General features: G+C 44.9%; 1 protein-coding gene and 1 pseudogene across 1 annotated transcript; one reads left to right on the top strand and one right to left on the bottom strand.

The window, feature by feature from the left end:
* The window catches only part of LOC103652499 (uncharacterized), a 44,877-nt pseudogene extending 19,323 nt beyond the window's left edge, over positions 1 to 25,554 (top strand).
* Positions 25,555 to 26,242: 688 nt separating this feature from the next.
* Positions 26,243 to 26,871, bottom strand: LOC100278853 (uncharacterized). Its single transcript, NM_001151992.2, has one exon. The coding sequence runs from the start codon at positions 26,792 to 26,794 to the stop codon at positions 26,483 to 26,485; it is 312 nt and encodes a 103-aa protein (NP_001145464.2). The 5' UTR covers positions 26,795 to 26,871; the 3' UTR covers positions 26,243 to 26,482.

The raw sequence follows: 26,871 nt of genomic DNA, 5'->3' as shown, positions 1-26,871 counted from the left end.
TCCGGTGCGCCAGACTAGGGCACACTTCGGTTGTCTTTTGCTCCCTTTGTTTGAACCCTTTCTTTTGATTTGTATTGGTTTGTTGTGAACCTTTGGCACATGTAGAACATATTTTCTAGAGCAAACTAGTTAGTCCAATAATTTGTGTTGGGCAATTCAACCACCAAAATTCTTATTGGAAAAGGTTTGACCCTATTTTCCTTTCAATAGTTGAGGCTAAGGATGATGAATTTACTTATACACCTTATTAAGTTGGTAAAGGACTAGGTGTTCATTGGTTCATGCGCCTTGGATGTGCGATGCACCATGCATGATCTCTAAAAGGTGATATAGTGGGTGAAAAGGCTATGCAGTGCGTTAGCCTAACCCTTGAAGAGGTATTGGTATTTGCATATCCATCAAGGGGCAGAACCGGCAGATTACAGGTTGCTTCCTTTGAATCCTTGATTGCTTTAGTGCTAACTTGTAACTATTCATCCATTTTGGCTCAATGGCAACACACAGAGCTGCCATGCTTTGTTGTAGTAGTTAGTCGTGATGAACTAGTAGTTTTTTTCTCTTCACTTGTACAACTGATGCTTTCAAAAACAAGGCAGAGTTCTTTTGTGCTACTTAAATGAACAATTATGAATGTGGGATGCCAAAGAACTGATTGTTGTGACCAACCGAATGGATCGAGACATGCATGAAATATTTTTGGTATGCTCGGCTGGCAATCGAAGGGGTGCTCAACTGTCTTTGTGGTCGAGATTCTAATGCTTGGCCTATATGTTTAGTTAATTGTACACCATTCTCATTCCCCTGTATAGCCTACGTCTAGCTAAAATTAAAAAACAGACATGGCCCCAAGGGGGTTCGAACCCACGACCCCTCAGACAAATGCGAGCAGTAGCTACCACTACACCACATGTATACTTATGTCTACATATATGATAGGAAAAAATCTACTACATCTCTCTACAATCCCACATGCTACCCTTGCACAATGCGTAGTAGTAGATAAGTATCACCGAGATTCTTGAATTATATTTTTGAATTGAGTGAGTAATATTTAAAGAAGAGCCTTACGTGTAATTTCTTTTGTTTGAATAATGTTTTCAACTTAAACTCCTTTTTTGCATGCATGGCATTTATTCTCCGTAATATTTTTCTATGGATCTGACTTATGAGTCATTTTTATAAACCAACGCCAAGAATGAATCCATATTTCTTACTTGGAAACCCCGAACAAACACCACTAGCAGGAGGTGCCCGTGTTGGTGTTGCTCATCGACGACGAGAAGAAGCTTGGTGACCACCAGTTCGACCTCTGGAAGCAGTCCTACATGGCCGCATGCGCCACTATGTATGATAAGGTCCGGCACAGTCGCCGCTTGGACGCGGTCTAGAGCGGCTGCACCTCGCTGTCCATCGTCAAGCAGGGGGACCTCATGGTTGTCGCCAACGTCGGCGACTCTCGGGTTGTTCTAGGCACCGCATCCGACGACGGCGCCATCATGTCGTCCATGTCATCGTCCACCTGAAGCCCAATCTACCACATAAGTCGTTGCTGTCCGACCATGAATTCTTGTGCGTTGGGACGACGGTCGTTGCTGACTGTAGGATTACGGGGAGGCTACGCTAGCGCAAAACAAAATTTTCATCCCCATAATACCAAGAACTACTGCGGTTATAGGTGATGGAATTACCACTAGACGCGCAGAGCAGCGGAAGACGTCTCGATGTAGACGAACGCGTCGAGCAGTGTCGTGCAGTCGCCAGCGTCCTTCACGTCCTCGCACGGTTCGTCCAAGTGCTCCAGATGCAGCACCTCCGAGGTATCCACACGTACAGGGAGGAAGCGCCGCGTACCGAACTGCTAGGTTCGCGACGGCGGCTTGGCGAGGGCGAGAGGCGAGCGGCGGCTGCTGATTTGCAGGTGGCGAATTAGGTTATACCTTAACTGCGCCCCCGCCCCTCATTATATAGGTGTTATGGTGGGCTTCTGACGCCGAGGCCCATCATTAACCCTAAAGCTCAGTCTAATTTCGGATCTAATCCGAATTAGGCTTCCTTCCCCTTAAGTGTGTGACCCTATAGGTTCACGTACAAATAGACATAGCCCGAGTACTCTTACTTGGCCCAATAATTGACAGCGGCCTCTAGCAAGACATGTCAACTCCTATGTGTACGTAAAGATCATATCAGACAAACCATTGCGACATTACGTACATGTTGTTCCCTTTGTCTCACGATATTTGGTCTGGCTCTAAGCTGACCTCTCTTTCTCGATACTGTGAATTGGAATCCTTTCAATGGTTAACTCTTAACCCTAGCACGACCATGCATTTCTTGATCCAATCACTCGAGGGGCCCAGAGATATCTCTCTCACAAAGAGAGGGACAAATTCCATCTTGACTGACCATGCCTCATAGCATGCTTCCTGACAAACCCAAAACTACCTTTATAACTACCCAGTTACGGGACAGCGTTTGATAGTCCCTAAGTAAGTCAATTCACATCTTGAGAACATGCGACAATCTCAGGTCTAAGGATACAGTATTCATGTTGCAAGAAGAGAACTATATTACAATATCTCACGTTGGGTCGGTCCAGCCTCATGTCATACATGCGCCCACATTATTAATTTAACATCTCCATGTTCATGACTTGTGAAATGTAGTCATCAACTAATACATGTGCTAGTCATCGACTCTGACTAGGGACATCATTTAGAATAACCATATAAGTAAAGAATCTCACAAACAATTCACATAATTGCTAATCAATACAAGGTGCCTTCCATGGATATTCAATTAAGCAATATATATATCATGGATACAAAGAAATATGCTCATCTCTATGATTATCTCTAGGGCATATTTCTAACAGTCTCCCACTTGCACTAGAGTTAATCTAGAAGATATCTAATACCCATAGATCTCACGTGTGCCTCATGCTTAGGTTGTGGAAGAGGTTTTGTCAAAGGATCAGCAACATTCAAATCTGTATGTATTTTGCATATCTTTATCTCACCCCGCCTAATGAATTCCCGTATGAGGTGAAACTTCCGCAGTACGTGTTTGTTTTTCTGGTGGTTCCTTGGCTCCTTAGCTTGCGCAATAGCCCCATTGTTGTCACAGTAGAGGTTCAATGTGCTAGATGCATTAGGAAACACACCAAGCTCGATGAGGAACTTTCTTATCCAAACACCTTCCTTCGCAGATTCAGAAGCTGCAATGTACTCGACTTCTGTTGTAGAATCAGTCACAGTCTCCTGTTTGGAACTCTTCCAACTAACAGCACCACCATTTATTGTGAACACAAAACCTGATTGCGATTTTAACTCGTCTGGGTCAGTTTGGAAGCTAGCATCGGTGTAACCAGTTACAACGAGCTCCTCCTTACCCCCATATACCAGGAACATATCTTTAGTCCTTCTTAAGTACTTAAGAATGCCTTTTACTGCTGTCCAGTGATCCTCACCTGGATCAGCCTGGTATCTACTCGTAGCACTTATAGCGTATGAAACATCTGGGCGTGTACTTATCATGGCATACATGATTGAACCAATTGCTGAGGCGTATGGTACCTTACTCATGCGCTCCCGCTCATTAGCCGTTGCAGGACATTGCATCTGGCTAAGGTGTTTACCATGTGACATAGGTATGAACCCTTTCTTGGACTGTTCCATGTTGAACCGTTTCAAAACCTTGTCAATGTACGTATCTTGACTTAATCCTATAAGCCTCTTCGACCTATCTCTATAGATCCTTATGCCCAAAATATATGCTGCTTCCCCTAAGTCCTTCATAGAAAAACTCTTTTTCAGTGAAGCCTTGACGGACTCCAGCATAGAAATGTCATTCCCAATCAATAATATGTCATCCACATACAAGATTAGAAATACAACAGCGCTCCCACTTTCCTTCTTGTAAACACAAGCTTCTTCTTCATTCTGATGAAAACCAAGCCCTTTGATCACTTCATCAAAACGAATGTTCCAACTCCGAGATGCTTGCTTCAACCCATAAATGGATTTCTGAAGTTTGCATATCTTTCCAGCATTGATCGGATCGACAAAACCCTCGGGCTGTATCATATACACGTCCTCATCTAGGTTTCCATTAAGGAAAGCTGTTTTGACATCCATCTGCCAAATCTCATAATCGAAATATGCGGCAATAGCTAGAATGATCCGAATAGATTTAAGCATCGCTACTGGCGAGAATGTCTCGTCATAGTCAACTCCTTGAACTTGTCGAAAACCCTTTGCAACAAGTCGAGCCTTATAGATGTGAACATTTTCATCCATGTCTTTCTTCTTCTTATAGATCCATTTGCATTCTATAGGTCTAACACCATCAGGCGGGTCAACCAAGTTCCAAACTTGATTTTCTCCCATGGAATCTATCTCGGATCTCATGGCGACATGCCATTTCTCGGAATCTGGGTCCATCATCGCTTCTGAATATGTTGCAGGTTCGTCGTTGTCTAACAACAACACTTCCCCATTGCCCAACAATAGCACTTCTCCTCGTGCCTCGCGAAGCCTTGCTGACCTTCGTGGTTGTGGTGGTGATTCTCTTGCCATAGACGTCTCAACTTGTTCTGCTACATTAGCATCACTTGTTGAATCTTGTCCCACTGGCTCATCCTGAACTTCTTCAAGATACACCTTTTGTTTACTTTTCTCTCTTTTGAGAAACTCTTTCTCTAAGAACACACCGTTCCGGGCGACAAACACTTTGCCCTCTGACCGGTGGTAAAAGTAATATCCTAAAGTTTCCTTTGGATATCCCACGAACATGCACTTGTCCGATTTTGGAGTGAGTTTATCCGACTGTAGTCGCTTGACGTAAACCTCACAACCCCAAATCTTCAGAAAAGACAAGCTGGGAGTCTTCCCAGTCCACATCTCATATGGTGTCTTAACTACGGACTTAGACGGTACCCTATTTAGTGTGAAAGCTGCTGTTTCTAGAGCGTATCCCCAAAACGACAAAGGTAGGTCCGACTGGCTCATCATTGATCGAACCATATCCAATAAAGTCTGATTACGTCGCTCAGACACGCCATTCCTCTGAGGCGTTCCAGGCGGCGTAAGCTGTGGAACAATTCCACAACTCTTTAGATGATTGCTAAACTCATGACTCAAATATTCACCACCACGATCTGATCGTTGCCACGCTGATTTTCTACTTCATTCTGAAACTCTTTGAACTTTTCTAAGGATTCAGACTTGTGTTTCATTAAGTAGACATACCCATATCTACTAAAATCATCAGTGAAGGTTATGAAGTATTGGAATCCTCCCCTAGCTGTCGTACTCATTGGTCCGCACACATCAGTATGTATGAGTTCCAATAAATCTAACGTCCTCTCCGGTAAACCCGTGAAGGGCGCCTTGGTCATCTTACCAAGTAAGCAAGCTTCACATGTCTCGTATGATTCAAAATCAAACGAAGTTAAAATCCCATCAGAATGAAGCTTCTTCATGCGATTCTCACTTATATGACCCAAACGACAGTGCCACATGTAGGTAGGACTTAAATCATTAGGCCGAGGCCTTTTAGCACTAATATTACAGATAGGTGCATCATCAAGATTTAAAATGAATAACCCATTCATAATGGATGCAAAAGCCACAAACATGTCATTCTTAGAGATCACACAACCATTGTTTTCACTCGCAAATGAATAACCATCCTTCATCAAACATGAAGGAGACATAATGTTTCGACTCATACTAGGAACTAGATAACAATTATTTAACTCCAAAATAAATCCTGATGGGAGGTGGAGTTGCATCGTCCCGACGGTCAACGCAGCAACTCTTGCATTATTGCCTACCCGGAAATCAACTTCTCCTCTTTTCACGCTTCTACTTCTTATCATTCCCTGCATCGAATTGCAAATATGGGCAACCGATCCGGTATCAAATACCCAAGAATTAATATAAGAATCAGCAAGAAAAATTTCTGTAATGTGAATAGCAAGTGTACCTGCTGCGGCTGTACCCTTACCGCCGCGATCCTTAATAGAGGCCAAGTACTGCTTGCAATTCCTTTTCCAGTGACCAAGTTCTTTGCAATAAAAGCACTCTGCATCTGCAGCTGGTTCAGCCTTGGGCTTTTGATTTGGCTTGGATACTGTATTCTTTGCCTTGCCCTTCTTCTTTTGAGATTTACCCTTCTTCTTAAAGTTGGGTTTGTTTTGGACCGCCATCACATGGCCGCTGCTGCCAGCGCTTTTCTTTGTCCCCCTCTGCTGTTTTCAGCATGCCACATAGTTCATTGAGGCCTCTCTCCGCCCCATGCATATGGTAGTTCGTGATGAAGTTTCCATAGCTGGGCGGAAGAGATGCCAAAATGAAGTCAGTGGCCAACTCTTGGCTTATTGGGAAGCCTAGCTTCTCCAACCTCTGACTGTAACCAACCATTTTGATTACGTGTGGCCCAACTGCTGCGCCTTCTGCTAGCTTGCATTCCAGAAAGGCTTTGGACACATTGAACCTTTCTGTCCTAGCCTGAGTCTGGAACATATCCTTGAGTGCCACGATCATATCGTGCACCTCATGGTTTGTCTCAAACTGCATCTGCAGCTCAGGCTCCATGCAAGCAAGCATTAGGCAACTCACTTCAAGATTAGTATTCATTGCTTTCTTGTAAGCGGTTTTAGCTGCAGCAGTTGCATTTTCACCAGGATCCTCTGGTAGTGGGGTGTCTAGAACGTCTTCCTTTTTTCAGCCCTGAGAACAATTCTCAGGTTACGGATCCAATCTGTATAGTTTGTTCCATTTAACTTATCCTTTTCAAGAATTGATCGCAAAGTAAATGTTGGTGTGCTAGGTGCCATTTATCTACAACAAAATAATGCAAAATACTAAGACAAAAATATCCATGACAGAGTAAATCATATTAAACATTTAATAGTCTACTCCCACTAAAATCAATATCCCTCGATTGATACTTAGTGATTCAGAACCCACAACTAACAAGTCTACTAGTGAGCTTTAGCATCACCGCTAGAAGACAAGGTAGATCGGTAAGCAACTCCTTGCTAATCATATCATATATATGACTCCTGTTGTTGGGTGACATCTCTATGTCTCGGCTCCCAACCTTATGCCTCAAAGTCCTTAACCATTAAGCTGACTTTGTTTAAGTTAACCAACCCTTTCTACAGTTCGTATCCGATACAAACCTATCTAGTCAAGGAAAACTTGTGGCACCCTAATTTCATAGACCCACCACCAATTGTACAAGACTTATGATAGTGCAAGGTTTGGAGAGGCATTAAAGCTTAAACATTTATGAGGGATCGTCCTACTTATAACATCGCACGCAAGGACATATATGCAATATAAACAAGTAGAACAATAAGAATGGCATTCACACAACAGTTGTGATTCGGTATGGCATGTTTTCACATGGTGATCCCCATCTCCAATAATCTGTCCATCACGATGATCTCCATCTCCATGATATAGGTATGCCATCCTCCAGGTGATGAGTCCTTCAAGACCTATCTAATGTATGCTGGTAAACAAATTACATATACGCTTTGGATCATCACATGTCGACACGCAGGTCATTACATTAAATTTGGACAATACATGTGGCTCCAGCCGTATTGCCCTGGTCACGACACGCAGGTCATGAATAATTTATTAACATGCATCATATACACAATAGCCATACCGATCACAAGATGTCCTGCAAAAACAGGTTAGACAAACACGTTTCTATATGTTCGCCACTTCAGCAGATAGCCACGGCGGTCCCTGAAAACCTCACAGGATTCCATGCATCGTATGTATGGAAATTCCACCGGAAATCTCATGCGGTTGATCAAATCAACCCAAATCCGAGACTTTCGACCCGAAGAAGATTACACTCATGACGTTGATCTGTTACGTCAATCTGCTGGTTGTGTACGCAGTTAGCCCCGATGGTGATTCCAGCCGGTAGGGGCAAGTCGCGCATACAACAGAGAAGGACGAACTGATCTCTCCAGTCATATCCGATGTAATCTACTTCAACCCTTTATTACCAATTGATCTAATCAAACCGTGCATCAAGTAGATCCATCTCATGAACCTAGATCCAGACCTAAAACTACGCACAACCTCCTCTGATACCACTGTAGGATTACGGGGAGGCTACGCTAGCGCAAAACAAAATTTTCATCCCCATAATACCAAGAACTACTGCGGTTATAGGTGATGGAATTACCACTAGACGCGCAGAGCAGCGGAAGACGTCTCGATGTAGACGAACGCGTCGAGCAGTGCCGTGCAGTCGTCGGCGTCCTTCACGTCCTCGCACGGTTCGTCCAAGTGCTCCAGATGCAGCACCTCCGAGGTATCCACACGTACAGGGAGGAAGCGTCGCGTACCGAACTGCTAGGTTCGCGACGGCGGCTTGGCGAGGGCGAGAGGCGAGCGGCGACTGCTGATTTGCAGGTGGCGAATTAGGTTATACCTTAACTGCGCCCCCGCCCCTCATTATATAGGCGTTATGGTGGGCTTCTGTCGCCGAGGCCCATCATTAACCCTAAAGCCCAGTCTAATTTCGGATCTAATCCGAATTAGGCTTCCTTCCCCTTAAGTGTGTGACCCTATAGGTTCACGTACAAATAGACATAGCCCGAGTACTCTTACTTGGCCCAATAATTGACAGCGGCCTCTAGCAAGACATGTCAACTCCTATGTGTACGTAAAGATCATATCAGACGAACCATTGCGACATTACGTACATGCTGTTCCCTTTGTCTCACGATATTTGGTCTGGCTCTAAGCTGACCTCTCTTTCTTGATACTGTGAATTGGAATCCTTTCAATGGTTAACTCTTAACCCTAGCACGGCCATGCATTTCTTGATTTAATCACTCGAGGGGCCCAGAGATATCTCTCTCACAAAGAGAGGGACAAATTCCATCTTGACTGACCATGCCTCATAGCATGCTTCCTGACAAACCCAAAACTACCTTTATAACTACCCAGTTACGGGATAGCGTTTGATAGTCCCTAAGTAAGTCAATTCACATCTTGAGAACATGCGACAATCTCAGGTCTAAGGATACAATATTCATATTGCAAGAAGAGAACTATATTACAATATCTCACGTTGGGTCGGTCCAGCCTCATGTCATACATGCGCCCACATTATTAATTTAACATCTCCATGTTCATGACTTGTGAAATGTAGTCATCAACTAATACATGTGCTAGTCATCGACTCTGACTAGGGACATCATTTAGAATAACCATATAAGTAAAGAATCTCACAAACAATTCACATAATTGCTAATCAATACAAGGTGCCTTCCATGGATATTCAATTAAGCAATATATATATCATGGATACAAAGAAATATGCTCATCTCTATGATTATCTCTAGGGCATATTTCTAACAGTTGTGTGAGTGTCCGTGAACATGATGTATGTGTTAGAAATATGCCCTAGAGATAATCATAAAGATGAGCATATTTCTTTGTATCCATGATATATATATTGCTTAATTGAATATCCATGAAAGGCACCTTGTATTGATTAGCAATTATGTAAATTGTTTGTGAGATTCTTTACTTGTATGGTTATTCTCAATGATGTCCTTGGTCAGAGTCGATGACCAGCACATATATTAGTTGATGACTATATTTCACAAGTCATGGACATGGAGATGTCGAACTAATAATGTGGGCGCATGTATGACAAGAGGCTGGACCGACCCAATGTGAGATATTGTAATATAGTTCTCTTTTTGCAACATGTATACTGTGTCGTTAGACCTGAGATTGTCGCATGTTCTCAAGATGTGGATTGACCTACTTAGGGACTATCAAACGCTACTTCGTAACTGGGGAGTTATAAAGGTAGTTTTGGGTTTGTCAGGAAGCATGCTGTGAGGCATGGTCAGTCAAGATGGAATTTGTCCCTCTCTTCTTGAGAGAGAGATATCTGTGGGCCCCTCGAGTGATTGGATCAAGAAATGCATGGCCATGCTAGGGTTAAGAGTTAACCATTGAAAGGATTCCAATTCACAATATCGAGAAAGAGAGGTCAGCTTAGAGCCAGACCAAATATCATGAGACAAAGGGAACAACATATATGTAATGTTGCAATGGTTCGTCTGATATGATCTTTATGTGCGCATAGGAGTTGACATGTTTTGCTAGAAGCCGCTGTCAATTATTAGGCCAAGTAAGAGTACTCAGGCCATGTCTATTTGTACGTGAACCTATAGGGTCACACACTTAAGGGGAAGGAAGCCTAATTCGGATTAGATCCGAAATTAGGCTGGGCTTTAGGGTTACTGATGGGCCTCGGAGTCAGAAGCCCATCATAACGCCTATATATTGAGGGCCGGGGGCGCGGTTAGGTTAACCCTAATTCGCAACCAGCAAACGAGCAGACTCTTGCCCTCGCATAGCCGCCGTCGCGAACCTAGCAGTTCGATACGCGGTGCTTCCTCCCTGTACATGTGGATACCTCAGAGGTGCTACATCTGGAGCACTAGGACGAACCACGCGAGGACGTGAAGGACACCGACGACTGCACGACAATGCTCGACGCGTTCGTCTACATCAAGACGTCTTCCGCTGTCCTGCGCGTCTAGTGATAATTCCATGACCTATAACCGCAGTAGTTCTTGGTGTTATGGGGTCAAAAATTTTGTTTTTCGCTAGCGTAGCCTCCCCATAATCCTACAGTATGTAGAGGAGTAGCGCATCCAGTGGTGCAACGGCTAGGTGTACTACCTCGCTTGTCGGTACCCTGAAACTAGGGTACCACTTACTACTATATGAAGACGTAGTACCCATGCGGCTATCTTTAGTCACGTGGTAAAGGAGCTGTACATGGGACCAGACCGTGACTCGCCCTAGCCTCGGGCGGCTACTTTGGGCCAGCAACAGCGCCTGACCCCACCACGTGGGCGGCTCCGGAGCCGCCACGTGGCCAGAGAAAGTGATATAATCCAGGGCATCAATAGTGAGTCTGGACCCCCATGGGAAAGTGCCGGACCCCAGGGTATACAGCCCGGACCTCCAGGTTGGTCCAGGACCCTACGTGTACGGACCGGACCCCTAGAATGAGATCTAGAACCCCCCCCCCCCCGTACGAGGTCCGGACTGCCCACAGAGGGGTCCCGAGACCTTACTTAAGGCCCAGGTGGAGGTCCGGAGCTTACATGTGTCCAATCCTGTTCTAGTATGCTCCGGACCTTTCCACATACACTCCTGCTCCCCGCTCAGGCGGAGCCCCAATGCTGCCACGTAGCATACTGCACGTGGCATAAGCCAACGGGCGGAACTCGGCGTGACGCCTCTGGGCTACGCGCGCCTTCATGACAGATAAGATGTGCGCCTGCCCATTCCACTGACAGGCGGCATGCTCAGTCCACGATACGTGGGCCGCGCAGTTACTCACCATTACTCCCGCATTACTCGTACGATAACTGCCCATAAATGCAGTATGGATTGCGAACATCATGGCACCCGGTGATTACTCAGGTGTTATTAGTATTAATTACCCACATAATGTATTCCATCCATTATGCTCCTGGGCCCACATGACGGGGCTCGACATCCTTGTATGTGCCTCCCTTAAACTATAAAAGGGAAGGCACACAACGTTACAAGGACAGGTTCTCTAAGCTCTCAAGCTCTGACACACGCTTACACATACTCTCAATACAACATACACACAGTGGAGGTAGGGTTTTACGCTCCAGACGGCCTGAACCACTCTAATCCCTTGTGTCCTCGTGTGTTCATCCCGATTCCACAACAGGCAAACCGCTAAGGCCCCCTCCTCATCTTAGGATTAGGGCGGGTGCATTCCGCCACCTAGCCGGAGAATTTCCTCTCCGACATGGTCCCGAGACCTTACTTAAGGCCCAGGTGGGGGTTTGGAGCTGACACGTGTCCAGTCCTGTTCTGGTGTGCTCCGGACCTATCCGCATACACTCCTGCTCCCCGCTCAGCTAGAGCCCCGATGCTGCCACGTAGCATATTGCGCGCGGCATAAGCCAACGGGCGGAACTCGGCGTGACGCCTCTGGGCTACGCGCGAGGGGCGGATCTAGGATTTGAGGGCGATGGTGTCATCATCATTTAATTGTAGTAGTTTTTTGACAAATTAATAGCAATAGTAGCTCTTTGAAAAACATCAAAATTGGGTAAAAATGATATACCAAAGTTACGTTAAAAAATAGAAATCCAAGAAATTTAGATTAATTTGTCGTATAGATAATCAAATTACCATGACTCAAAAGCTGCACTCCAGCCTTCTACTATTACGATCTTCCATCTTCTGAAATCGATCAATCGCATATTGTTCGGGATTGTATAAAGCTTGGCTCAACAAAGCAAATGATGCAACCATCCACAAAATTATTACGAATACAATTACATAGTATTGTCTTCATAATTTTTATTGTTGAAAAGCACCTTTCCACAGATGCAGTGGCAACTGGCAGAACAAGAATTTTGTGAAGAATCGCTCCATCGCAAATTGATTTGGGGACCCCGATGAGGATTAGGAAAAAGGTACTTTCACCTGAACGCTGGTTGCGGATCGCTATTGCTTACTACTATTTTCGTTGGTTACTTGATTATTCGCTTGGCCAACGGCTGTGAACAGGAAAAGGCAAGGGTTGTGAGATTTTGTGAGAGTAAGCAGACGTGATAGAAAGATAATTAAATAATAGGCTATTTGAGGCTATCAGATGAGCTACCTTTGGCCTCCTACGTCTGTCTTCTAATGGGCCTTGTTAGAAAATAATTAAATAATGGGCTGGTGCGTGTGATTAATGGTGTCACAATTTTTTATTGATGGTTTCCCTAATAATCAAATATTATGACGTACACATGATAGAAATAAACCATTGGTGTCACGGGACACCACAACCAACACTATAGATCCGCCCATATACGCGCGCCTTCATGACGGATAAGATGTGCGCCTGCCCATTCCACTGACAGGCGGCGTGCTCAGTCCATGATACGTGGGTCGCGCAGTTACTCACCATTACTTCCACATTACTCGTACGGTAACTGCCTATCAATGCAGCATGGATTGCAGACGTCATAGCGCTCGGTGATTACTCAGGTGTTATTAGTATTAATTACCCACATAATGTATTCCATCCATTATGCTCCTGGACCCACATGACGGGACTCGGCATCCTTATATGTGCCTCTCTTAAACTATAAAAGGGAAGGCACACAGCATTACAAGGACAGGTTCTCTAAGCTCTCAAGCTCTAACACATGCTTACACATACTCTCAATACAACATACACACAGTGGAGGTAGGGTTTTACGCTCCAGACGGCCTGAACCACTCTAATCCCTTGTGTCCTCGTGTGTTCATCCTGATTCCACAACAGGCAAACCGCTAAGGCCCCTCCTCATCTTAGGATTAGGGCGGGTGCATTCCGCCACCCGACCGGAGAATTTCCTCTCCGACATCGCTGATGAGCCTAGGGTGCACTTCATCTGGTAGCCCAGCGAAGAGTCATCGATACTCGCCATGTCGCGCGCGTTCGATGACTACTATATCAAAGGCTGTGGCGTCATCTCGGCGCCAAAGGTGACACAGAAGAGGACTGATACCAATGACCAATTCGTCATCCTCGCCACTGTTGGGATAGCTTTTGTGCCGGCCTACCTTTAATTCTCTTCGCAAACACACACACTTGCCCTTTTGTTTAAGGATGTGCTCTCGAATGATGAGACCATGCAAATCGTGGCATATATCGAAGTCTGTATGATACTGATGGTTGAAATGTAGTGGTGAAACATGAAAGGGAATTAGGCTTACACCTATTTCCTAAACTAATTTTGGTGGTTGAATTGCCCAACACAAATAATTGGACTAACTAGTTTGCCCAAGTCTATAAGATCTACAGGTACCAAAGGTTCACAATAAGCCAATAAAAAGATCAAGAGAAAGGGTTCAAACAAAGGAGCAAAGAGAGAACCGAAGGCACCCTGGATGGGCGCACCGGACTGTCCGGTGCGCCACCGGACAGTGTCCGGTGCACCAGGGGACTTGAAGCCAAACTCCTCACCTTCGGAAAAACACAGAGTCACTCCGCTATAATTCACCGGACTGTCCGGTGTACACCGGACTGTCCGGTGTACACCGGACTGTGTCCGGTGCCCCAAGGATGAAGTAACTCTGAACTCGTCGGCTTCGGGAATTCACAACGGATAGTCCACTATAATTCACCGGACATGTCCGGTGTACACCGGACTGTCCGGTGTGACAACGAAGCAACGGCTACTTCAGGCGCCAACGACTACCTGTAGCGCATTAAATGCGCGCCAGCGCGCGCAGAAGTCAGGCACGCCCATGCTGGCGCACCGGACACTCCACAGTGCATGTCCGGTGCGCCACCGGACATCCCGGCGGGCCCAGCAGTCAGAGCTCCAACGGTCGGAACCCTAACGGCCTGGTGACGTGGTTGTCGCACCGGACATGTCCGGTGTGCACCGGACTGTCCGGTGCACCATACGACAGACAGCCTCCACCAAACGGCTAGTTTGGTGGTTGGGGCTATAAATACCCCCAACCACCCCACATTCAAGTGATCCAAGTTTTCCACTTCTCAACCACTTACAAGAGCTAGGCATTCAATTCTAGACACACTCAAGTGATCAAATCCTCTCCAATTCCACACAAGGCTTTAGTGATTAGCGAGAGAGATTTGTCGTGTTCTTTTGAGCTCTTGCACTTGGATTGCTTCTTTTCTTTCTCACTTGTTCTAGTGATCAAAACTCCATTGTAACCGAGGCAAGTGACACCAATTGTGTGGTGGTCCTTGCGGGGGGAAGTTTTGTTCCTGGTTTGATTTGAGAAGAGAAGCTCACTCGGTCCGAGGGACCGTTTGAGAGAGGGTAAGGGTTGAAAGAGACCCGGCCTTTGTGGCCTCCTCAACGGGGAGTAGGTTTGCGAGAACCGAACCTCGGTAAAACAAATCCGCGTGTCACACTCTTCATTCGCTTGCGATTTGTTTTGCGCCCTCTCTCTCGGACTCATTATTATTTCTAACACTAACCCGGCTTGTAGTTGTGATTAATTTTGTAAATTTCAGTTTCGCCCTATTCACCTCCCTCTAGGCGACTTTCAAAACAGCTAGATTAAAATAACAAAATTTATGTATGTGAAAGGGAAATAGGGTCAAACCTTTTCCTATATGAATTTTGGTGGTTGAATTGCCCAACACAAATTATTGTACTAACTAGTTTGCACTAGAATATATGTTCTACAGGTGCCAAAGGTTCACAACAAACCAATACAAGATAAAAGAAAGGGTTCAAAACAAAGGAGCAAAGTTAAACCGAAGGCAGCCCTGGTCTGGCGCACCGGACAGTGTCCGGTGCACCAGGAGGATCCACTCTGAACTTGCCAGCTTCGGGAATTCGGGAGGTCGCTCCGCTATAATTCACCGGACTATCCGATGTAGCACCGGACTGTCCGGTGTGCCAGCGGGGCAACGACTACTTCGCACCAACGGTTGTCTGCAAATGAACAGTAAAAGTAAATAGTGCGCGCCTGCGCGCGCAGAAGTCAGAGCAGGCGCCAGAAGGCACACCGGACAGTGAACAGTGACTGTCCGGTGGCCCCACTTGTCAGAACTCCAACGGTCGAACCCTAACGGTTGGGTGACATGGCTGGCGCACCGGACAGTGTCCAGTGGTGCACCGAACTGTCCGGTGCGCCATACGACAGACAGCCTCCCCAACGGCCACTTTGGTGGTTGGGGCTATAAATACCCCCAACCACCACTCATTCAAGGCATCTAAGTTTTCAGCCATTGCATTTAATACAAGAGCTCTAGACTTCATTCCAAGACACAAAACAAGAGATCAAATCCTCTCCCAAGTCCAAAGTTCATTCCAATCAAATAGTGACTAGAGAGAGTGACATTTGTGTTCATTTGAGTTCTTGCACTTGGATTATTTTTCTTCTTCTTTCTTTCTTGTTCCCAACTCAATTATAAGCAAGGCAAGAGACACCAATTGTGTGGTGGTCCTTGTGGGGACTTAGTGTCCCAAGTGATTGAGAAGAGAAGCTCACTCGGTCTAAGTGACCATTTGAGAGAGGGAAAGGGTTGAAAGAGACCCGGTCTTTGTGACCACCTCAACGGGGAGTAGGTTTGCAAAAACCGAACCTCGGTAAAACAAATCACCGTGTCATCCGCTCTATTTCTTTGGTCGATTTGTTTTTGCCCTCTCTTTCGGACTCGTTTATATTTCTAACGCTAACCCCGGCTTGTAGTTGTGCTTAAGTTTATAATTTTCAGATTCTGTCTATTCACCCCCCCTATAGGCGACTTTCAATTGGTATCAGAGCCCGGTGCTTCATTAGAGCTTAACTGCTCGAAGTGATGTCGGGAGATCACGCTAAGAAGGAGGTCATGACTAGCGAGAAGCCCGCTACAAGTCTCGGGAAGGCTCCATCAAGGGAGTCCGGCTCCAAAGGAAAGGGAGAATCACACTCCCACAACAAGTCGCATCGGAGTGGCGACAAGAAGAAGATGAAGAAGGTGGTGTATTATGAGACCGATTCTTCGTCGCCATCCACCTCCGGCTCCGACGCGCCGTCCGTGACTTCTAAGCACCATGAGCGCAAGAAGTTTAGTAAGATCCACCTACGCTACCCTCGCATTTCTAAACGTACTCCATTACTTTCCATTCCATTAGGCAAACCACTGGTTTTTTATGGTGAAGATTATAACATGTGGAGTGATAAAATGAGGCATCACCTAACCTCACTCCACACTAGTATTTGGGACGTTGTTGAGTTTGGAGTGCAGGTACCATCTGTAGGGGATGAAGACTATGACTCGGACGAAGTTGCCCAAATCCGACACTTCAACTCCCAAGCTACCACTATACTCCTCGCCTCTCTAAGTCGAGAGGAGTATAACAAGGTGCAAGGGTTGAAGAGTGCCAAGGAGATTTAGGATGTACTCAAAACCGCGCATGAAGGAGACGAGGTGACCAAGATCACCAAGAGGGAAACAATCGAGGGGGAGCTCGGTCGTTTTATGCTCAACCAAGGTACAACCGGCTAAAGACCTTGGTTAACCAAGTGCGCAACCTCGGGAGCACCAAATGGGATGACCATGAGATGGTCAAGGTTATTCTTAGATCACTCGTATTTCTTAACCCTACTCAAGTTCAATTAATTCGTGGTGATCCAAGATATAAACTAATGTCTTCCGAGGAAGTAATAGGAAAATTTGTGAGCTTTGAATTGATGATCAAAGGCTCCAAGAAGATCATCGAGCAAGGCGCCTCCTCCTCCGTACCCAAAGCACAACCCGTAGGGTCCCCATCGACGCCTCCAAGCTCGACAACGAGGAGATGGCGCTCATCATCAAGAGCTTCCGCCAAATCCTCAAGCAAAGGAGGGGGAAAGACTACAAGCCCCGCTCCAAGAAAGTGTGCTACAAGTGTGGTAAGCCCGGTCATTTTATCGCTAAATGTCCTTTATCTAGTGATAGTGACAGGGATAACGACAAGAGGGGGAAGAAGAAGGAAAAGAAGAAGTATTACAAGAAGAAGGGCGGCGATGCCCATGTTTGCCGGGAGTGGGACTCCGACGAGAGCTCCACTGACTCCTCCGACGACGAGGACGCCGCCAACATTGCCATCAACAAAGGTCTTCTCTTCCCCAATGTCGGCCAAATGCCTCATGGCAAAGGACGGCAAGAAGAAGAAGGTAAAATCAAGATCCTCCACTAAATATGCAACCTCTAGTGATGAGGATAATTCTAGTGATGATGAGGACAACTTGCTTACTCTTTTTGCCAATCTTAACATGCAACAAAAAAAGAAATTGAATGAATTGATTAGTGTTATTCATGATAAGGATGAACTCTTAGATAGCCAAGAGGACTTCCTTATTAAGGAAAACAAAAAGCATGTTAAGACTAAAAATGCTTATGCTCAGGAGGTAGAGAAAAATAAAAAATTAACTAGTGGGCTTAACACTTGCCATGACACTATTTCCAACCTTAGAATTGAGAATGCTAATTTGATTGCTAAGGTTGAGAAGTCAAATATTTGTGATGGTTCAATTACCAATCTTAGAAATGATAATGCTAGTCTAGTTGCTAAGATTGAAAAATTGAATGCCTCTCTTTCTAGCCTTAAGATTGAAAATGAAAAATTAATTGCTAAGGCTAAAGATTTGAATGTTTGCAATGATGCTATTATCAACCTTAGAGATGAGAATGCTATTTTACATGCTAAGATTGTTGAATTGAATGATTGCAAACCCTCTACATCTATGGTTGATCATGTATCTATTTGCACTAGATGTAGAGATATTAATATTGATGCTATTCATGATCACCTTGCTATGATTAAACAACAAAATGATCATATAGCTAAATTAGATGCTAAAATTGCCGAGCATGAACTAGAAAATAAGAAATTTAAATTTGCTCGTAGCATGCTTTATAGTGGGAGATGCCCTGGCATTAAGGATGGCATTGGCTTCCGACAGGGAGACAATGTCAAGCTTAATGCCCCTCCTAAAAGATTGTCTAATTTTGTTAAGGGCAAGGCTCCCATGCCTTAGGATAACGAGGGTTATATTTTGTATCCTGTTGGTTATCCTGAGGACAAGATTAGGAGAATTCATGCAAAGAAGACTCATTCTCACCATGCTTTTATTTATAAGATTGAGGCTTCTAGCTCTAGGCGTTCTACACATGTTAAAATGCCTAAGAAAAAAACTCCTATTGCATCAAATGATCATAACATTTTATTTAAAACTTTTGATGCTTCATATGTGCTTACGAACAAATCAGGCAAAGTAGTTGCCAAATATGTTGGTGGCAAACACAAGGGCTCCAAGACTTGTGTTTGGGTACCCAAGGTGCTTGTTTCTAATGTAAAAGGACCCAAGACCGTTTGGGTACCTAAGAACAAGGCCTAAATTTGTTTTGTAGGTTTATGCATCAGAGGGCTCAAGTTGGATCATCGATAGCGGGTGCACAAACCACATGACTGGGGAGAAAAAGATGTTCTCCTCCTATGAGAAAAACCAAGATCCCCAAAGAGCTATCACATTCGGGGATGAAAATCAAGGTTTGGTCAAAGGATTGGGTAAAATTGCTATATCACCTGACCATTCTATTTCCAATGTTTTCTTGTAGATTCTTTAGATTACAACTTGCTTTCTGTTTCTCAATTATGTAAAATGGGTTACAACTGTCTCTTTACGGATTTAGGTGTTACTGTCTTTAGAAGAAGTGATAATTCAATAGCTTTTAAGGGAGTGTTAGAGGGTCAGCTATACTTAGTTGATTTCAATAGAGCTGAACTCGACACTTGCTTGATTGCTAAGACTAACATGGGTTGGCTCTGGCATCGCCGACTAGCCCACGTTGGGATGAAGAATCTTCATAAGCTTCTAAAGAGAGAACATATTTTGGGACTAACAAATGTTCATTTTGAGAAAGACAGGATTTGTAGCGCATGCCAGGCAGGGAAGCAAGTTGGTGTTCATCATCCACACAAGAACATAATAACGACTGACAGGCCACTGGAGCTACTCCACATGGATCTATTCGGCCCGATCGCTTACATAAGCATCGGCGGGAGTAAGTACTGTCTAGCTATTGTGGATGATTATTCTTGCTTCACTTGGGTATTCTTTTTGCAAGAAAAATCTCAAACCCAAGAGACTTTGAAAGGATTCTTGAGATAGGCTCAAAATGAGTTCGGCTTAAGGATCAAGAAGATAAGAAGCGACAACGGGACGGAGTTCAAGAACTCTCAAATTGAAGGCTTCCTTGAGGAGGAGGGCATCAAGCACGAGTTCTCTTCTCCCTACATGCCACAACAAAATGGTGTAGTGGAGAGGAAGAATAGAACTCTATTGGACATGGCAAGGACCATGCTTGATGAGTACAAGACTTCGGATCGGTTTTGGGCCGAGGTGGTCAACACCGCTTGCTACACCATCAACCGGTTATATCTTCACCGAATCCTCAAGAAGACATCATATGAACTCCACACTGGTAAAAAGCCCAATGTTTCATATTTTAGAGTCTTTAGTAGCAAATGCTTTATTCTTGTTAAAAGAGGTAGAAAATCTAAATTTGCTCGTAAGGCTATAGAAGGCTTTTTTACTTGGTTATGACTCAAACACAACGGCATATAGAGTCTTTAACAAGTCCACTAGACTAGTTGAAGTCTCATGTGACATTGTGTTTGATGAGACTAATGGCTCTCAAGTAGAGCAAGTTGATCTTGATGAGCTAGATGATGAAGAGGCTCCGTGCGTCGTGCTAAGGAACATGTCCATTGGGGATGTGTGTCCTAAGGAATCCGAAGAGCCTTCACAAGCACAAGATCAACCATCCTCCTCCATGCAAGCATCTCCACCAACCCAAGATGAGGATCAAGCTCAAGATGATGAAAATAAAGATCAAGAAGATGAGCCACCTCAAGAGGAGGACATTGATCAAGGGGGAGATGCCAATGATCAAGACAAGGAGGATGAGCAAGATCCAAGACCGCCACACCCAAGAGTCCACCAAGCAATCCAACGAGATCACCTCGTGAACACCATCCTCGGCGATATTCATAAGGGGGTAACCACTCGATCTCATGTTGCTCATTTTTGTGAACATTACTCTTTTGTTTCCTCTATTGAGCCACACAGGGTAGAGGAAGCACTTCAAGATTCGGATTGGGTGCTGGCGATGCAAGAAGAGCTCAACAACTTCACAAGGAATGAGGTATGACATTTAGTTCCACGTCCTAACCAAAATGTTGTAGGAACCAAGTGGGTCTTCCGCAACAAGCAAGATGAGCATGGTGTGGTGACAAGGAACAAGGCACGACTTGTGGCCAAAGGGTATTCACAAGTCGAAGGTTTGAATTTTGGTGAAACCTATGCCCCCGTAGCTAGGCTTGAGTCAATTTGTATATTACTTGCCTATGCTACTTACCATGACTTTAAGCTCTATCAAATGGACGTGAAGAGTGTCTTCCTCAATGGACCAATCAAGGAAGAGGTCTATGTTGAGCAACCTCCAGGCTTTGAAGATAGTGAGTATCCTAATCATGTGTACAAACTCTCTAAGGCGCTTTATGGGCTCAAGCAAGCCCCAAGAGCATGGTATGAATGCCTAAGAGATTTCCTTATCACTAATGGCTTCAAAGTCGGCAAAGCTAATCCTACTCTCTTTACTAAAACAATTGAAAATGATTTGTTTGTATGCCAAATTTATGTTGATGATATCATATTTGGGTCTACTAACAAATCCATTTGTGAAGAGTTTAGTAGGATCATGATTCAAAAATTCGAGATGTCTATGATGGGGGAGTTGAAGTATTTTCTAGGATTTCAAGTCAAGCAACTCCAAGAGGGTACCTTCATTAGCCAAACAAAGTACATTCAAGACATACTCACCAAGTTTGGAATGAAGGATGCCAAGCCCATCAAGACACCCATGGGAACCAATGGGCATCTCGACCTCGACACAGGAGGTAAATCCGTAGATCAAAAGGTATACCGGTCGATGATAGGATCCTTACTCTATTTATGTGCATCTCGACCAGACATTATGCTTTCCATATGCATGTGTGCAAGGTTCCAAGCCGATCCTAAGGAAGTCCACCTTAGGGCCGTGAAGAGAATCTTGAGATATTTAGTTCATACACCTAAGTTTAGTCTTTGGTTCCCTAAGGGATCCTCTTTTGATTTATTAGGATATTCTGATGCTGATTGGGCAGGGTGTAAAATTGATAGAAAGAGCACATCAGGGACTTATCAGTTTCTGGGGAGATCCCTGGTGTCTTGGGCTTCAAAGAAACAAAACTCAGTCGCTCTTTCTACCGCCAAAGCCGAGTATATTGCCGCAGGCCATTGTTGCACACAATTACTTTGGATGAGGCAAACCCTTAGGGACTATGGCTACAAATTTAGCGAAGTCCCTCTCCTATATGATAATGAGAGTGCAATCCGCATGGCGGATAATCCCGTTGAACACAGCCGCACTAAGCACATAGCCATTCGGTATCACTTTTTGAGAGATCACCAACAAAGGGGGATATCGAGATAGGCTATATTAACACCAAAGATCAATTGGCCGATATCTTTACCAAACCATTAGATGAGAAAACTTTTACCAAACTTAGGAATGAGCTAAATATTCTTGATTCTAGGAATTTTGATTGATTCTTTGCACACATAGCTCATTTATGTACCTTTGATCATATCTCTTTTATGTCTATGACTAATGTGTTTTCAAGTGCAATCTTATGCTTAGTCATAGAATTTAAAGGGAAATGGAGTATTCGGCAAAGACGACGCTTCCACTCAACTCCATCGGTATTACCTACTCTTTACCGGTATTCCACATTATTCTCCACTTTGGTATAATCTTCACTCATATTCGTTTGTTTGCCATTGGGGAGAAAATACAAGGGCTTATATTTCACTCACAAGTATCCGTTTTTGGCGATTCATGCCAAAGGGGGAGAAAGTATGAGCCCAAAGCAAAAGGACCGCACCACCACCGAATTTTAAAAATGAAGTTTTTTAAAATTGGTATCTTATTGTGTTCAAAAAGGGGGAGAAAGTAGTATCTTCAAAACTTGTAAAACCCTCTTGAACACTAAGAGGAGAATTTCATTAAGGGGGAGTTTTTGTTTAAGTCAAAGGAAAAGCATTTGAAACAGGGGGAGAAAATTTCAAATCTTGAAAATGCTTCTTTCAATCTTATTCATATACCTTTGACTATTTGCAAAAAGTTTTGAAAAGAATTTTACAAAGACTTTGCAAAACAAAACTCGTGGTGCAAGCGTGGTCCAAAATTTTAAATAAGAAGAAAACAATCCATGAATATCTATTTAAATAATTATATTGGTTTGAATTCCAAGTAACCTTTGCACTTACATTATGCAAACTAGTTCAATTCTGCACTCTTATATTTGCTTTGGTTTGTGTTGGCATCAATCACCAAAAAGGGGGAGATTGAAAGGGAAATAGGGTCAAACCTTTTCCTATATGAATTTTGGTGGTTGAATTGCCCAACACAAATTATTGTACTAACTAGTTTGCACTAGAATATATGTTCTACAGGTGCCAAAGGTTCACAACAAACCAATACAAGATAAAAGAAAGGGTTCAAAACAAAGGAGCAAAGTTAAACCAAAGGCAGCCCTGGTCTGGTGCACCGGACTGTCCGGTGTGCCACCGGACAGTGTCCGGTGTGCCAGGAGGATCCACTCTGATCTTGCTAGCTTCGGGAATTCGGGCGGTCGCTCCGCTATAATTCACCGGACTGTCCGGTGTAGCATCGGACTGTCCGGTGTGCCAGCGGAGCAACGACTACTTCGTACCAACGGTTGTCTGCAAATGAACAGTGAAAGTAAATAGTGCGCGCCTGCGCGCGCAGAAATCAGAGCAGGCGCCAGAAGGCGCACCGGACAGTGAACAGTGACTGTCCGGTGCACCACCGGACTGTCGGTGGCCCCACTTGTCAGAACTCCAACGGTCGAACCCTAACGGTTGGGTGACGTGGCTGGCGCACCGGACTGTCCGGTGCGCCATACGACAGACAGCCTCCCCAACGGCCACTTTGGTGGTTGGGGCTATAAATACCCCCCAACCACCACTCATTCAAGGCATCCAAGTTTTCAGCCATTGCATTCAATACAAGAGCTCTAGACTTCATTCCAAGACACAAAACAAGAGATCAAATCCTCTCCCAAGTCCAAAGTTCATTCCAATCAAATAGTGACTAGAGAGAGTGACATTTGTGTTCATTTGAGTTCTTGAGCTTGGATCGCTTTTCTTCTTCTTTCTTTCTTGTTCCCAACTCAATTGTAAACAAGGCAAGAGACACCAATTGTGTGGTGGTCCTTGTGGGGACTTAGTGTCCCAAGTGATTGAGAAGAGAAGCTCACTCGGTCTAAGTGACCGTTTGAGAGAGGGAGAGGGTTGAAGGATACCCGGTCTTTGTGACCACCTCAACGGGGAGTAGGTTTGCAAAAACCGAACCTCGGTAAAACAAATCACCATGTCATCCGCTCTATTTCTTTGGTCGATTTGTTTTCGCCCTCTCTTTCGGACTCGTTTATATTTCTAACGCTAATCCCGGCTTGTAGTTGTGCTTAAGTTTATAATTTTCAGATTCCGCCTATTCACCCCCCTCTAGGCGACTTTCAGTATGGCCAGGATTACAAATGGATTATGAAACATTTTCTCATAACAGTATAACACACATTTTGTATATAAGTTATCATGATATTATATATTTCTGTTGCAATGCACAGGCACTCCCTAGTAGAATCATTATCATGTGTGTAAATAAAAAGGGTAGAAGGTCGCATCGAATACATGGTCCATGTCATTCCTACAATCTTCTTCTGACTTTAGTAAAATATTTTTCTTCATACTTTGTGGCAACAGTATGGTCTTCACAAATGTCATCCATGAAAGATATAAACCATTTAATAATAACGCACTGCGTAGTCTTGACCATTGATAGTTGTTTATCTTTGGAGCTTGCTCTTCTGCTAGCCTTGCAGAAACAGGAGACCGTTGCAATACATTGATGTCATTATGGGTCCCAAACATTTCAAAAGAAAGGATGTTGGAGATAGCCTAAAAAGCTATATACACACATAGAAATAAGTATGGATTTCTTCGTGGGTACATAAACTCGAGATAGGTGTGGGTATGGGTGGGTGATGCACTGTAAATTTTGTTTCATTTATCATCCACACTTCACTTCTCTACTACTATAAAGCATCATTTTCTATCATTTCTACTGTCATTGTTGTGTGTCAACACTTCTGAAAAATCTTATAAAATCTTTGTTGGTCCGTCCACTACTGCACTCGACTGGTCACGACGAGACCTCTCACCTCCTCTGCCAATCGGTATGGCGGCGCTGCTGCGTAGGCTCACCACCCCTCGCCACGTTGCTCACCTGCCCAAGATCCCACCCTAACTACCTCCCAAATCCCAATCCATCCAATGGCGGCCACCTCCATCACCACCACCGCCCACTTCGTCCTCCTGACGCCGACGCACACAACCCCCTCTGTCACCCCGCCTACCACCCCTCAACCAAACTACCCCTCACCGCTGGCATTGTCTGTGTCTATGCCTCCTCAACACCTTGGACCTCATCGTTGTGCTCGCCATAACCCTCATGGTCCTCTTCCTCACGATGCTCAAGGTTCGCGACCCTACCATGTGTCTCGTCTCTAGGCCCTGGACGGGACCACCTCACGCCTAACCTTCCCAACTATCTCGTCTACCTCAACGTGGCGCTCCTCCTCGTCGTGGCCGTGTACAATCTGAACCCAGCCTCCTTTGCCTACACTAGAGGGGGGCACACGGATGTCACCTACCTCAATGTCGAAGTCGGGGTCACCAAGATCGACCCAGGCACGTGCTAAACCGCAACGACGTCAACATCAGCCTCATGCTCACGCTCCAGGGTGATCGCTTAGCCGTGGGCCTCGCCAAACTGATTGTGGACCGAGTCTCCTTCGCTATTCGAGGACGAGGGTAATGACTACTGACTGTTGTTATGAACTATAGTCCATAGTCACATGTGTTGCTGGAGACATACCGCAGTCTAGAGTTTGCGAGGGAAGGGGAACGAGAGCAGAGGAGTCGAAGACGCTTGAAGCGACGTAGTGTCAAGGTAGAGGAGATACTGAGGAAGTTGGAGCGCGTGCACAGCGAGCAACACCACTACCACAAAGCGTAATGTCAGGTACTGTCAGGTACAAATCCGTGAACTCCCTTATATGTTGTCTAAATGGATTGACATTCCCTTATATGTTGTCTAAATGGATTGACATAGTATTGTGTGTCGTTGCAACGCAAGGGTATTATACTTAAAGTAATATAACGAAACAATGAAAATGCTCTAACCCATCAGAATAATTGCTAGTAATGCATGACAGTATTTTAAGGCCTATTTGGTTCGCTTCCAAAGTATACCTAAGCCAAAAAAATGATAAGCCATATTTTTGGTCGTCGTTTAGTTTGTTATCAGAAGTTATCAAACTCTCATATTTTGGTTGCCAATAGATGACAACTTTTCTTTGCTTAACTTTTAACATGCCAAATTTTTGGCGTTACAAAATTCATCCACAAACCAAGCAGGCCGTTACTGCCAAGTTGCGGTATTAACGACCACACAGAAAATTGCCCCAAATTTCCAGATGACATGTCAAAATACAATATCTGTAACGAAAACGACTTAGATTTTTTTTTAAATACAATATTTGCAATGCTCTGATTGAATTTTGAGCAGATTTTACATTATATTATATAAACCCACGAAAGAATCACGTAGCAAAACGGACCAAGCTATTCTCTGATAAATAAATCTCAGATCCAGCAATGACAAAAGGAGCAACAATTGGTGCCTGGCGAAAGTAAAGGTCAGACGGAGCAGTCCGGGAACAAGGCGAGCGCGGCTGCGGGCGTCACTTGTTGAAGCTGGCGTGCGCCGCGTCGGAGGGTGGATCGCAGGAGAAGACCTGCCGTGGGAGGCGCCTCGCCTCGGTAGGCCCGAAGCACATGTCGTCGAGCGCCTCGCTACGGCACCACCTGCACCCAGCTCTCGCCGCGCAGTCGTCCCGCGTCGCCAGATCCTGGCACGGCGACGGCCCCGCGCGGCCCGATCCGACCCTGCCCCTGCCCGCCCCGGCGGCGGCAGAGGCCGCCGAGACCGCCGTCGCGCAGACCAGGAGGAGAAGCATGGTTGGGGCCGCGGATCTGGTTCTTCTGGTGGACATCTTCGGATGCAATTGTCAGGTTGTGCAGAAGGGAGTCCCGAACGCCGAACGCGCCTGCGCGTGGCACAGTGGGTAAT

This window comes from Zea mays, chromosome 3 (assembly GCF_902167145.1).
Source record: "Zea mays cultivar B73 chromosome 3, Zm-B73-REFERENCE-NAM-5.0, whole genome shotgun sequence".
Classification (NCBI taxonomy): domain Eukaryota; kingdom Viridiplantae; phylum Streptophyta; class Magnoliopsida; order Poales; family Poaceae; genus Zea; species Zea mays.
This window is presented reverse-complemented; position numbering and strand designations above follow the sequence as displayed.